Source organism: Orbicella faveolata, unplaced genomic scaffold, assembly GCF_042242905.1.
Source record: "Orbicella faveolata isolate gen_17 unplaced genomic scaffold, um_ofav_v1 contig_4, whole genome shotgun sequence".
NCBI lineage: Eukaryota > Metazoa > Cnidaria > Anthozoa > Scleractinia > Merulinidae > Orbicella > Orbicella faveolata.
Window position 1 is genome coordinate 5,507,501 of NW_028301569.1, and position 11,640 is coordinate 5,519,140.

An 11,640-nucleotide genomic window follows, 5' to 3' on the forward strand; every position below is an offset into this window, starting at 1 on the left:
GACGACAATTTGCCTCCGGCGATCTTCTTGACAAACCGCTTTTGGAAAGTCTGTAGTTGTTGCATTTCTGCTGTAAAGCCAGGCTGATCTTCCCTAATGGCGTCCGCTTAATCCAAGTGCAGAAGCACCAAGCTTCACACTCCCCCCACCCCACCCATTCCTCAAGGTTACATTGGATTAAATAGGAAAGGAAGTAATCCCCTTTTTTTATTACGGTTGTCCAGTCTATCGCGACTTTGTTGGAATAGTCTTACTTTCGCACGAGTTATGTAAACTTTTAAGGTTCAAGCAACGTTACTTTCGTTTATGTTGTTCGTTGCAGTATCCAAATCGTCAGGTAAATGTTGCTTTCCGTCGATTGTTTTGTTTCGTATTTCCTACGCTGTAATTAGTTGTTTCCGTTCTTAATGTAACATGTTTGTACCATTTTATTTTAGAAACCACACTGATTTAAAATGGTTTCGAGCGTTCTTGATTAATGGATATATTCAAACTCAAGGATTTTAATTGGTATTCCATTAAAAACACGATCTGCGCTACCTCCTTCTCCTCTTTCTCTTCTTTATTCTCCTCCACCACCACTGAAAAATACTTTACATATTACTTATAAAGCGTGCCGTGCAGCCCCATATAACCTATATCATATCTCACTATGACTTTATAGGTCTTAGTTTTGGGAAACAAAAAGGATCTTCCATATGCCTTAGATGAGAGAGGACTTATGATGAGAATGTAAGTGACATGACTCAAATTTGCGAAAGGTCACAGATGATACCTTTAGTTAGTGCACGTTTATTTTCCAAAGTCCTTCGTTTATAATCCTTGTTCCTGTTTGTTACTGCATTTGCTATTTTTCGACGTTGGGAGTTTTGTTTTATTCGATTTTTAACGTTCCCGCAATTCAGAAATATAAACGTAAATACACAGCTTGCCTCTAATTCACTCGTATCAAGCTTTGCCTATTGTTTATGTTTAATTTTTTTAAGACAATGAGCCTTTTGTTGTCTGTTCCTTAGGGATTTTTCGTCCGGTTTCACGAAATTATACTCGGGTCATATCGGATTTAGTCGGCAAATTGTCACTGATGACATATTTTCCCTAAGGGTAACCTACTTGGGAAAACAAAGACAAACCATTCGGGGGTGGGTCAGTAAATTTCAAGAGCACGTCAACAGCTTTGACTAAACTTTTGTAATACCGCGCGCGCATGTTTCGGCCTTACTAGCTCAGCCTAACTGAACTTTACTTTTATTTAAGTCGTTAATTAAAATAATTGATACTTAGAATATAGCTTGTATTATCCGTGTTTTAGCAAGCAAGCGGCGGTCAGTAGCTGGAAGCGATGAGAACGGTTTCTCTTTAAATTTACTTCGTGCATGGCTTAATAGTTATTTAACCAATTGCGCATGGATCTACGAAAACCATAAACGAAAACAGAACTGTTGTCGATCGGCAAGAAGAAAAGTTTACCTTTTGCACCTTTCCACGTTTAAATGATTTCGCTGTTCGCTCATTGATTGCTCGACTGCTAAAAAAAACTCAGAAAAGAAAAAAACAATACAGTGAAGACACACCGCTTGATTTTTGTTTTCTGGTCTATTGAAGCAAGTAAACATCGTTGTTGAAGGCAAAACAAAACGTGCGATTTCGCACCTTTTTCCGTTTCAGTGATTTTTTTCTCCGGTTGGCCAAAAATTCTGTAACAAAAATCTTTATCATCACCGCTCGATTTTTCTTTTTTGGTCTCAGAAAACTCAGAAACTCAAAACTCAGAAGAGAAAAGAAAAAAAATACAGTGAAGACACAACGCTCGATTTTTGTTTTTTGGCCTATTGAAGCAAGTAAATATCGTTGTTGAAGACAAGACAAAAGGTGCGATTTTCGCACCTTTTTCCGTTTCAGTAATTTTATTCTCCGGTTAGCCAAAAATTCTCAAACAAAAATCTTTATTGTCGCATTAGGTGAGCGAAAAAAAAATAGTGTGACTTGTTTGGAATTGCTTGGGCAAACCGTTGTTTTTTTATTCCTTATTCCTTTTTTCGTGACGACTCCCTACCTCGCGCGCGCTCATGTTTGTCGCCGATTTGTTTCTGCCCACGCGACGCCGCTCAAATATAAACGAAGGCGGGCCATTCACTAATTTGGGGTATTGTTCTGCAGTTGAAAAGCTCATAAATTTTATCAATGATACTTGCATAAATAGCCTCGTAAACGCAAGCCATAATCACTTTAGACAATCCCTGATTGAGAGAAGAGCTAAGGAAAATGAGTAAGTTTTATGAAGTGTCGAAAGTGCTCGATAAGCGCACGGACGCTCACGGTCGTGTTCAGTATCTTGTTCGCTGGCGTGGCTATGGAAAGAAGAACGATAGCTGCAATGCGACGGCAATTGCGAGTTTCTATTTTGACGACCACACTCATTAGAGAGGTTAAGCATGACGTTTACGGCAAACGGCAAACGGCAAAAATGAAACTTTTGCCCTCTCTCTTCAGCTGTATGTACAGTAGAGTGAAATTATTTGTATTTGCAATAAATAGTAGGAGACATTATTCCATTTTGTGTGCTTTATTTACGGATTAGAAGAAAAGAACTCAAGATCAGAAGTTATCTTCGCCGTTTGTCGTCTGCCGTTAACGTCATGCTTAACCTCTCTATTATCTCACGATTACACGCCAAATACATAGTAGTTAAATAAGAGAACATTAAGCAGTGCAAATTTACGAGAAGACGCTAAATTGCAACTTTATAAAGGAAAATCCACCTTATTGTAGGTTTCTTGGCAATTCCTTAGTATGTTTACATGAAGACCTGCAAGCCTCTCATTTCAATTATTAGTACTTCAATTTCAATTCCGTGAATGTCAATGAATGAGTTGCCAGTAATCGGATACCCGTGCTTGCGAAAAGAACTCTGGGATCGTCAGGGGGCAAACATTGCAAGTCGCTAGAAGGAAATGTATGGCGAAAAGCTGTTTCGACGCCCAAAAACATTGTTTTGGGGAGAGATCAACGCTTTTTCGCCTTTGTATTATCGCAAATGGATTTTGGCAATGTTGATACATGGAAAATGTAAGTTTTAGTTTGAATAACCGTGAAATAAGTGACAAAATTTACCGATAAACTCCCTTTTGCTTGCGTGAGGTTTATTGTGAAATACATTGAAGAGAATATCGAAATTTCAATACACGCCTGATCTCGAGAGGCTACCCGGAGCAAATGGTAGAAAAGACCCTCCGAGAAGTTCAATATCAAGACAGAAAAGAAGCTCTAAAACAGAAATCGAAAATTGCAGAAGGAACTACTGCCCTTTGTGTCGGGCAATTTCACTCAACCGTCAATACCAAACTTTGGAAAGCATAATCACGCACAAATGGCACTTTCAAATACAAATACTCAGAGATATATTCAGGGAGCTACCCTTGATCTGTTATAGAAAAGGAAAATCACTGAAATACGTGCTTGTAAAAACAAAACAAAGGCTTTGAGCAACACTAGTAAACACACAGCATGAGTCGCGCGGACTCATTTGTCATTAAATCAACCCCAGACAGTACAATAATCGCCACCGGGCTTATTTCCAGTATTATTTGTACGACTAAGCTTTCAAATAAGCCAAAAGTAGCCTGTACACAACTTAAAAGGCTTTACGGGGTTATTTCCTCTCGATTTACACCTAATTAATTTTGTAGTATTTGCAGACCATTACGCGATGTAGATTTCACAATAAACTTCACGCAAGCAACGGAGTTTATCGGTAGATTTTGTCACATATTTCACGGTTATTCAAAGAAAAACTTACATATTCCACATATCAACATTGCCCAAATCCATTTGCGATAAAAACGACGACGAAAAAGCGTTGATCTCTCTCAAAAATCGTTTTCTTGTACCTCGAAACAACTTTTCGCCATACATTTCCTTCTAGCGACTAGCAATGTTTGCCCCCTGACAATCCCAGAGTTCTTCGCGCAAACTTGGGTATCCGATTACTGGCAACTCATTCATTCATTGAACTGAATCTCAGGTCCATCTCAACTCATACAATCTCTCACGATATTCATGCACGTGAGATGCAGCTGAAAAAACCCTCTGCATGACCTTAGCCCGGTTTAAGGGCCATCGGTCTGTTAACGGACATAACGGCCCGGGTTTAAGCCCCTTCCCCTTCCCACCCCATCAACATTTTTCAAAATTTTCCCAAAGGACAGTGTTTTTCCTTTAACTGAAGCGTTTGCAAGATCAAAATTTTGTTCTGACGAGTAGTACAAAACTCGTTTCAGTTAATACGTGCTTTTCAGAGCGTTTTAGTAGGGTTTTCAATTCATTTCCAAACGAGTTTTTAATGCTGTTTACAAACACCAGTACAGTCTCAAGCGACACCACCAAAGCAAAAATTTTATGAATTAGTATACAGCTAGCGTATTTACTGACTTGTCTTGTGGTCAATGTTAACTCTGCATGTCGATATTGTTCTGCATGAAACAGGAATTTGGCTTCCGTTAAAGATCGAGAAATTGGTTGCTATTGCATTTCTTGTAAAGAAAAAGAGAACATCGGTAAGGTTGCTTCTTGTCTGGCTAATTGGTCCATACGTATTATGTTAATTGTATTTCCGAGTGGCAAAAACAACGAGCGAGTGGAGCGTGTGATTAAAATATTGTTTTTATCAGGAGAAAATAAAATTTATATCTTCAAGCCATAGTTTGCACGACCGTGAAAAGGTGGGAAGTGACGTCATCAATATCCTTACTAGCAAGGATATGGAAATACGTCACTCGAGTCCAGGATGCAATGTCGTATGACTGAAATATGGAGTTAATTTTTTTTTGTTCACGTGTTTATAGAGTAATAATGATCAGTGATTAATCATGTTGGCATTGATTATATGTCAATTTTTTAGTAATGCGACATGTTGCTAATCATGTTTGTTGTCGTTTCCCACTTTTCAGCAATCGCCCTGCAATGGATAATAGAGAGGAACCATGATGAATGTCATAGAGAAACTAGAACCACCATAGGCTACACCATAGTTGCGGAATCTTAAGCAGTAACTATGATGCCCTGCTCAGCTTCCAAACACTGTTAAACTTTCAAACATAATGGTGTTATTTACGCAAAGTTGCTTAGCGATCGGACATGTTCGGCCACCAAGATGTCGCTTTTCTTTCTCAAATACACGTAGTTTAATTATTTAAGCCATATGTAGTCAAAAAGGACAGTTTCAGGTAAGATACAAATTATAAATTTGAAACCATTCTACTATAATTTCTTCCAAATATTTTTATTTTATCTATCGTTCTGTGTTTTCTTATCAGTGTCCCTGACTTTTTACCAAATTTCGTACGATTTGCTCGTAAAACTCTTTTTCGATGTTCTAAAAAGCTATTTTGATAGACCTGGATGGTTGACATACGGAGAAGTGGGGGAGGGGGTTGGGGGTGAGGGGGGGGGGGGGAGGGAGCTATGATGGTATCGTGGGTTAAAAGTCATGTTTTCTTCGGATCGGGGTGGGAAGAAGAGAGATCCTGAGACGAAGTTGACTTTTTTTTTAGATAGCTGCACCATACTGTTTTATTAGTTCAACTGTTTTGATTTGTTTTCAAGCAATTAAAATTTCTCAAATTTCAAACGTTCCAAAAATCTATAACAAAATTCGATATTCGAAATTTGTGTGGCACATGTGAATCGTTAAAACAAACTGCTCTCATGGTTCTCAATGCATCTAATCAATCCCAGTTATAAAGCTACTCTTGTTACTGTTAATCTTGAGATATCATTTCCTCTTGGCTGCTTTTTTATCTTGATAAACTGTCTTGGTGTTCTGTTTGTCACTGAAGATTTATCTGTGGGTCTGCGCGGCACCTTTAATCCCTTGTCTTTTACCCAGACGAAGTGCTCATTAATTAGCTTTAAACCAGTCAGCTGCAGATAACGTAAAATTTCTATCAAACTTCTTTTTTAATCCCATACCAAGTGTTTCTTTTTACTTGTCAGTGAAGTCCCTTAATTTGGAAACAAACTTTCTGATCCACTAATCAATTATGAATTTACATAAGAATGGCGCAAGGAATCCTGGGACAATCAATAGGTTGTTTATCTTCTCAAACTCTACAGTCTTTCGTATACAAACACGACACTATGTGTAAACGCATCAGACTTAAAATCAGCCGTCCCATGCTGTTTAAGTGGATTGGAAGATGCCTCTTCGTCTCCGTCTTGCTCCTTCAGATCTTGTTGTTCAATCAGTATCTGGTGTCTTACGAGGACAAGTATTCGTTCCAAGCGTTCACGCTCGCCTACATTCCAGCGATGCTTCTTTGGGTTAAGGGACAGATGAACTATCGACAGCGCGAGGTAGCGGCCGGTGTCTGGTTCCTGTATATCTTACCACTTTGCATTCATTCTGGTTGGATTCTGGGAACGTTGATATCCAAAATCGACGTGGATTCTCCTGGGCTAGATCATGGCTTTGTGACATATCCCTTGTCTGCCACACTTCTAGTGTACATGCTGTTAGACGCGGAAGACTTTGAACCTAAACTGTACATGAATTTGAACTGGCCCGTTCTTATCGACATCTTTGATATTATAAATCTCTTGGACGCAATAATCGACCCGAGAAAGAACGAGGTTTTACCTAACGATATACAGTATTGTATTTGTGCGTTTGCCATCCTAAGCCTGGTCCTGCTGACATTTAGCTTTGCCATTCCCGTTAGGGAGGCACTGAAGAACAAGGACGAAACAAGCAAAACACAAGTGAGAATATATATAATCTATATACTTGTGCAAGCGCTTGCCGTTAATCTTCCATTTCTGGTAATCCGTCTTGTGCTTCACTATACGTATAAAATTGGAGCTTCGGTATTTGCGTTTAAAAATTTATTGCTCATAGTAACAAACTTCATCAAAGTCAATTTTGATTGCTGTGTGCACGAAAACGAGCCTGAACAGCCAGCGATTTCAGCGAATGGTCTCACTCCATCGAACACGGAGGAATCTGGCAGCGTGATTCAATCGATGCAGTCCAGCCGCATGGACGATGTTTCAAGCATTGCTTCATCTGGAAAACGAGCGAATAGAGAGGAAAGAGTTCGATCAAGACTTGTTCAAGACCGAGAAGATCCTGAAGAAATAATAGTTCTTAGCTGAAGCAAAGCCATTCCTATCCATTCAGTTTAATTTTATTGTAGTAATTATTCGTTTCAAGAGGTCAAAAATACTTAATTAACAGAATTAACAAAATACAACTTGATATACATGCCAAGGCATCGAGTTGGCATGAATTAGTAAGTTAAAAGAAGCCAGAATTAATTGACGAGTAAAATTCAGCTAAAGTAGCCAAGGAAACAAAATTAACTCATCAGAAACCACGAACAGGTGAGGGGATAACGGAGAAATGCAAATATGACACGATTCGACTTGTTAAATGTTATCGAAATGCCCTCTTGTTTGAAACTAGTTGAGCGTAAAGATAAATCTATTCTGTTTAACGTTATAAATAACATCAGATGAGATAAGCCTTCAGGGTATATGGATTTTTATGGCTTATTTTACGCTATCGACAACCTACAGAATTGTTAAAAACAACCACAGTATCTTAGAAAGCTCTTCTCAAAAGATGAAACGCGAAAGGGTTTTGACTTTGGAAAAATTAGCAACACCTTTTCTCCGTTTATATTCCTAAATATGTAAACAACGTGTTATAAGTCTTTCTCAGAAGGATTCCAAAGGTTCATGTCGCGTGATTGTTTGTCTGTTTCTTACACATTCTTCGTTGACATTTGTTTGCGATTTGACCCTCCTTGCAATCATTACTAAAACAGATTAGTTTAACGTGGTGGTTATATATTCGCGTTGATTTTGATTTCAAGCTTCTTCTATCGCCATTACTGTTTCCAGTCTTCAGCACGGATCTCAGCTAATTCTTAGTTCATAATGATTTGTACTGTCTGGCATCACTGCTGAAACTATTATAGTAGTTTATATTTGCTTTGACTTCCATTATTTTCAGTCATGTTCATTATATGGATAGCTCTGCGAGCGAGCAATTCTGTACTGTGATGGTCTACCCGAGCGGGCAAGATGGCGCTATGTTGCCCTCGCGGGCTTACCCGCTGTGTCCCTCAAGAAAATGGTGTTCTTTTTCTATCTAGTAAATTATTTATGGACAAGCTTTTTCGGTCAAGATGCTGGATATTGGCGTCGTTCTTCTTCTTCTTCTTCTTCTTCTTCTTCTTCTTCTTCTTCTTCTTCTTCTTTTTTTTTTTTTTGTGTGTGTGTTTATGGACCTCGACTCCGTCTCGTCCAAAATCCGCCATCTTGACGCTTGGTCAATGACCTATATTGATAGCGACCCGCAAGAACTCGCGCCAACATATTTAGGACTATTTAGATGGCTTTTCCCATGTTAGTGTGCCGTGCTATTTCAGTTGATCTAAGGAAACGGAAAAGTTAAATGGTTTGGCTGAAATGTGGCGGCCCACTTAAAAAGTTAAAAAAGAAACCGACGTAAACAGACGAATGATCTTGAAAAGACGCTTTGTCTTTCTTTTTCCAGTAAATATTGATTTTGCCCCCAGAAACGCAACATACTAACTGGTACTAATGACGGCCCTTTCGAAAATTCCAAATAAAAGAAAGTACATATAATTTCCTCTGCCAGTGTTTACCATCGCGTCGATGTATTTCAGTGTCAATTCGGGAAGTTCAAACTCGAACTGAATCTTCAGCAACAACAACAAAAGAAATAAATCGCGCATTTCACGCGAGGGTGAATATGGAAAAACAGGACTATTAAGTGAAAGCTTATTAAAGGAACTGAGGTTTCAGTTTTCTTGAAAGATCAATATTTTGACTAGTGTCTTCCACCCTGATTCATTGATACATCGTACTAGCTGTAATGTGTCTGTATGTATCAGACGATCAGGTCAGTTTGCTTTTAGTTTTTCTTTTTACGATGATTGTTAGAAATAGCGCCATACATTTTATGGTTTCGTGAAGGTCAATCACCTAACTTCGATGTACTCGCTGTCAGTGTAAAGTCCTTGAATTTATGCCCGCTTATATATTTAATCCCTCACCTTTGTAATCTTCGCTCCCTATTCACCTTTTTGTCATAAGTTCCTCGCTATATGCGTCGTTCTGCCATTTTCCTTTCCGTCCGATCCTCTCCTTTTAAACCTATGAAATGTAATAAACCACTGTGAAATTCTTTTTGTGCTACGATCTATACAACGTTGATTTTCCGGTTACAGTATTGCGAATCTTGTTACGATGTACATGCCCGCCTTGCCATTTTAAAGGAGTAAAGCTAAACAAATCGAGCACATTCAAATTTGGACAAATAGTCTAAACGCCAAAAGGTAAGTTCCACTTTCTCAAACATTTGTCGTCTTAACTTTAATTGAGTGTTACGAAAATATCAGTTACAACGTAACATGCATTGGCGATGTTTTATAATGATATCGCTGAGGCAACGAATCATTAGGAAATAAGTACGAGAGAATTACTAACAATTACATTAAAACAGTCTAGTCCAACTAAAAAAAAAAAGATGATGATGATAATAATAATAATAATAATAATAATAATAATAATAATAATAATGATTAGGATGCGGATGATCAAACACGTCAAGGCAGACCCAAAGATATGCCGAGAAACTCAGAGATAAATTCCGCGCACCAAAGAGTCTGAAGTGGAAAAGAAGACACTTAGCTTGTGAGTTTCTACCACGTAGCGCAGGCTACTTGTTTCTCCAGTATTCTCTTTGTTTCGCTGGTTCTGCCCAGTTTCAAGCTAATATGAATTTTATTTTCGCCAGAGGGCCACAGAAACACGGTAGTTTCGCGTATCGCATATTAAAGTACACCTATCCCCCAATTGTTATTTTATTATTATTATTTTTTTTTTTTCGCTAAAACGAATCCACTTGTTATTCGAAACATTTGGCTCAAAAAAAAAAAAATTGAATTTGGTTGAATCCTCAATTTTCTATGCCCTTTCAAAGTCGCGCTTGAAGTGTTGCGCGACCGCGTTTAGGAAGTCTGAGGCGGCGGTTGCTGATGGCTTATAGCTTGTTCTAGCTTGGAGTTTATGAGAGTTTTTATTCATTATTTTTGAGAGCTCAATATCTTATTATTTTGCCTTAAAGTGCACCTAACCCCAAAATTTTTTTTCGCGAAAACGAATCCACTTGTTATTTGAAGCATTTGGGCGAAAAATTTTTTGAATTTGGTTGAATCCTCGATTTTCTATGCCCTTTCAAAGTCACCCCTGAAGTGTTACACGACCGCGTTTCAGGGAGTCTGGGGCGGCGGTTGCTGCTGACGTCTACCCAGGAACCAAACACAATGGCGCCTCAGTCAGCTCTCTGTATTTGCTCGAGAAAATGGAAAACAAAACTAATCGTTCCAATATATTTTGGGACTAAAACGTCCAAGTTTTGTTTCAGAATCATTTCTTTTTCGTCACTGGAGTCAGAGTTAGGTTTCGATTCGGAAGACATCGAAATAAACTTCGATCGAGCATGTTCGACAACTGTGAACCCACTACTTAGAGCTTTGAGAACAATTTGCAATATTTCAAGCGACGACGGGGAAGACTTCGTTGCGGACGAGCTGCTTGTATATTAGGAATGGAAAGCTAGATACGAAGTGGAGGAGCAGGCAAACGAAAAGCAGGAAAGAAAACTCAAGGACTGCTTTGGATGGTTATTTCGTCACCTAAACACAAGACTCCCACGCGTGTTTATAGCCCGTTTACATTTGTCCTTAGCGAGAATGTATTTTGTCAAGGTATGGTTGTTCTATTAAATCCAGTCTTTGTTTTACTTTCTAGAATGCTTCATGTTTATAAGAGCGACGTCTGTGTTGCAGTTTTCGAGACTTGGTGACCTCCAAAACACTGGCTTCGATCGATTGAAAATCGTAGAATTGTTTGGACTTGTATTTTTGAGGCTGCGGGAAGCAAGGCAGGAGGAAACATTTCATACAATTACCGATTTCACATTGTCACACGTTTTAAGTCGTAACTCCAAATAACAAATGTAAATTTTTCTCAAAGTTTGCAGTGAAATTCGCCGGATAAGCAAAAAGGATATGTTCCCTACGCTGTCCGCAGATGTTACGCGGTCATATTTTCGACACTATTGCACAGAATGGTTGTCGCACCGCTGATTTCCAAACCTTCGAAAAACTCTGTAAGTCAAAAGTTTTGTTATCATGTAATTCTAAAGGATTAATCTTCGACTTTTATCTTAATCGAAAGAGAAATAAGTGTTGGTTGGCGGCGCACAGTTGAGACTTATTTACATATCAGTTTTTTGGTCGTAACGCTTCTTGATTCATCACACAACTTAGTCGGCTATGTTATAAATACTGCGAGATTGGAAGATATAGGCTGTCGGTAGTGTTTCTACAAATTGCTGGTTGGCTTTAAGCAGAAAATTTTGAAAATAGCGTTTGAAAGTCGGCGGAACAAATTCCAGTGAGAGTTCTTCAATAGCTCTCACAGACTCAGTTCTCTTGTTTCGGCTCGACAAAATCAACCATCGTTTACGTCTTTATTGGGCCATTGAGCGATCATCGCCAGTAAATTGCACAGTTTATCTTTCTTTAAATCTAGAATATTGCTGCA

The 11,640-nt window shown here is 38.6% G+C and overlaps 2 protein-coding genes across 2 annotated transcripts in view; both read left to right on the forward strand.

The window, feature by feature from the left end:
* The window catches only part of LOC149101184 (ADP-ribosylation factor-like protein 8), a 9,678-nt gene extending 4,413 nt beyond the window's left edge, over positions 1–5,265 (forward strand). Inside the window, exons 5-7 of the mRNA XM_089276554.1 lie at positions 665–732; positions 4,486–4,556; positions 4,950–5,265. Coding sequence (XP_089132680.1) covers positions 665–732; positions 4,486–4,556; positions 4,950–5,044 — 234 coding nt within the window. The 3' untranslated portion in view covers positions 5,045–5,265. The remainder of the gene's footprint in view (positions 1–664; positions 733–4,485; positions 4,557–4,949) is intronic.
* A 184-nt stretch (positions 5,266–5,449) lies between these two features.
* LOC110041138 (uncharacterized) lies at positions 5,450–8,849 on the forward strand. Its single transcript, XM_020746414.2, has one exon. The coding sequence runs from the start codon at positions 6,058–6,060 to the stop codon at positions 7,150–7,152; it is 1,095 nt and encodes a 364-aa protein (XP_020602073.1). The 5' UTR covers positions 5,450–6,057; the 3' UTR covers positions 7,153–8,849.
* The last annotated feature ends 2,791 nt before the right edge of the window (positions 8,850–11,640 follow it).

Excerpts from the sequence above, each read along its gene's own strand:
- LOC110041138 (XM_020746414.2), top strand. The coding sequence starts at position 6,058 with ATGGCGCAAGGAATCCTGGGACAATCAATAGGTTGTTTATCTTCTCAA.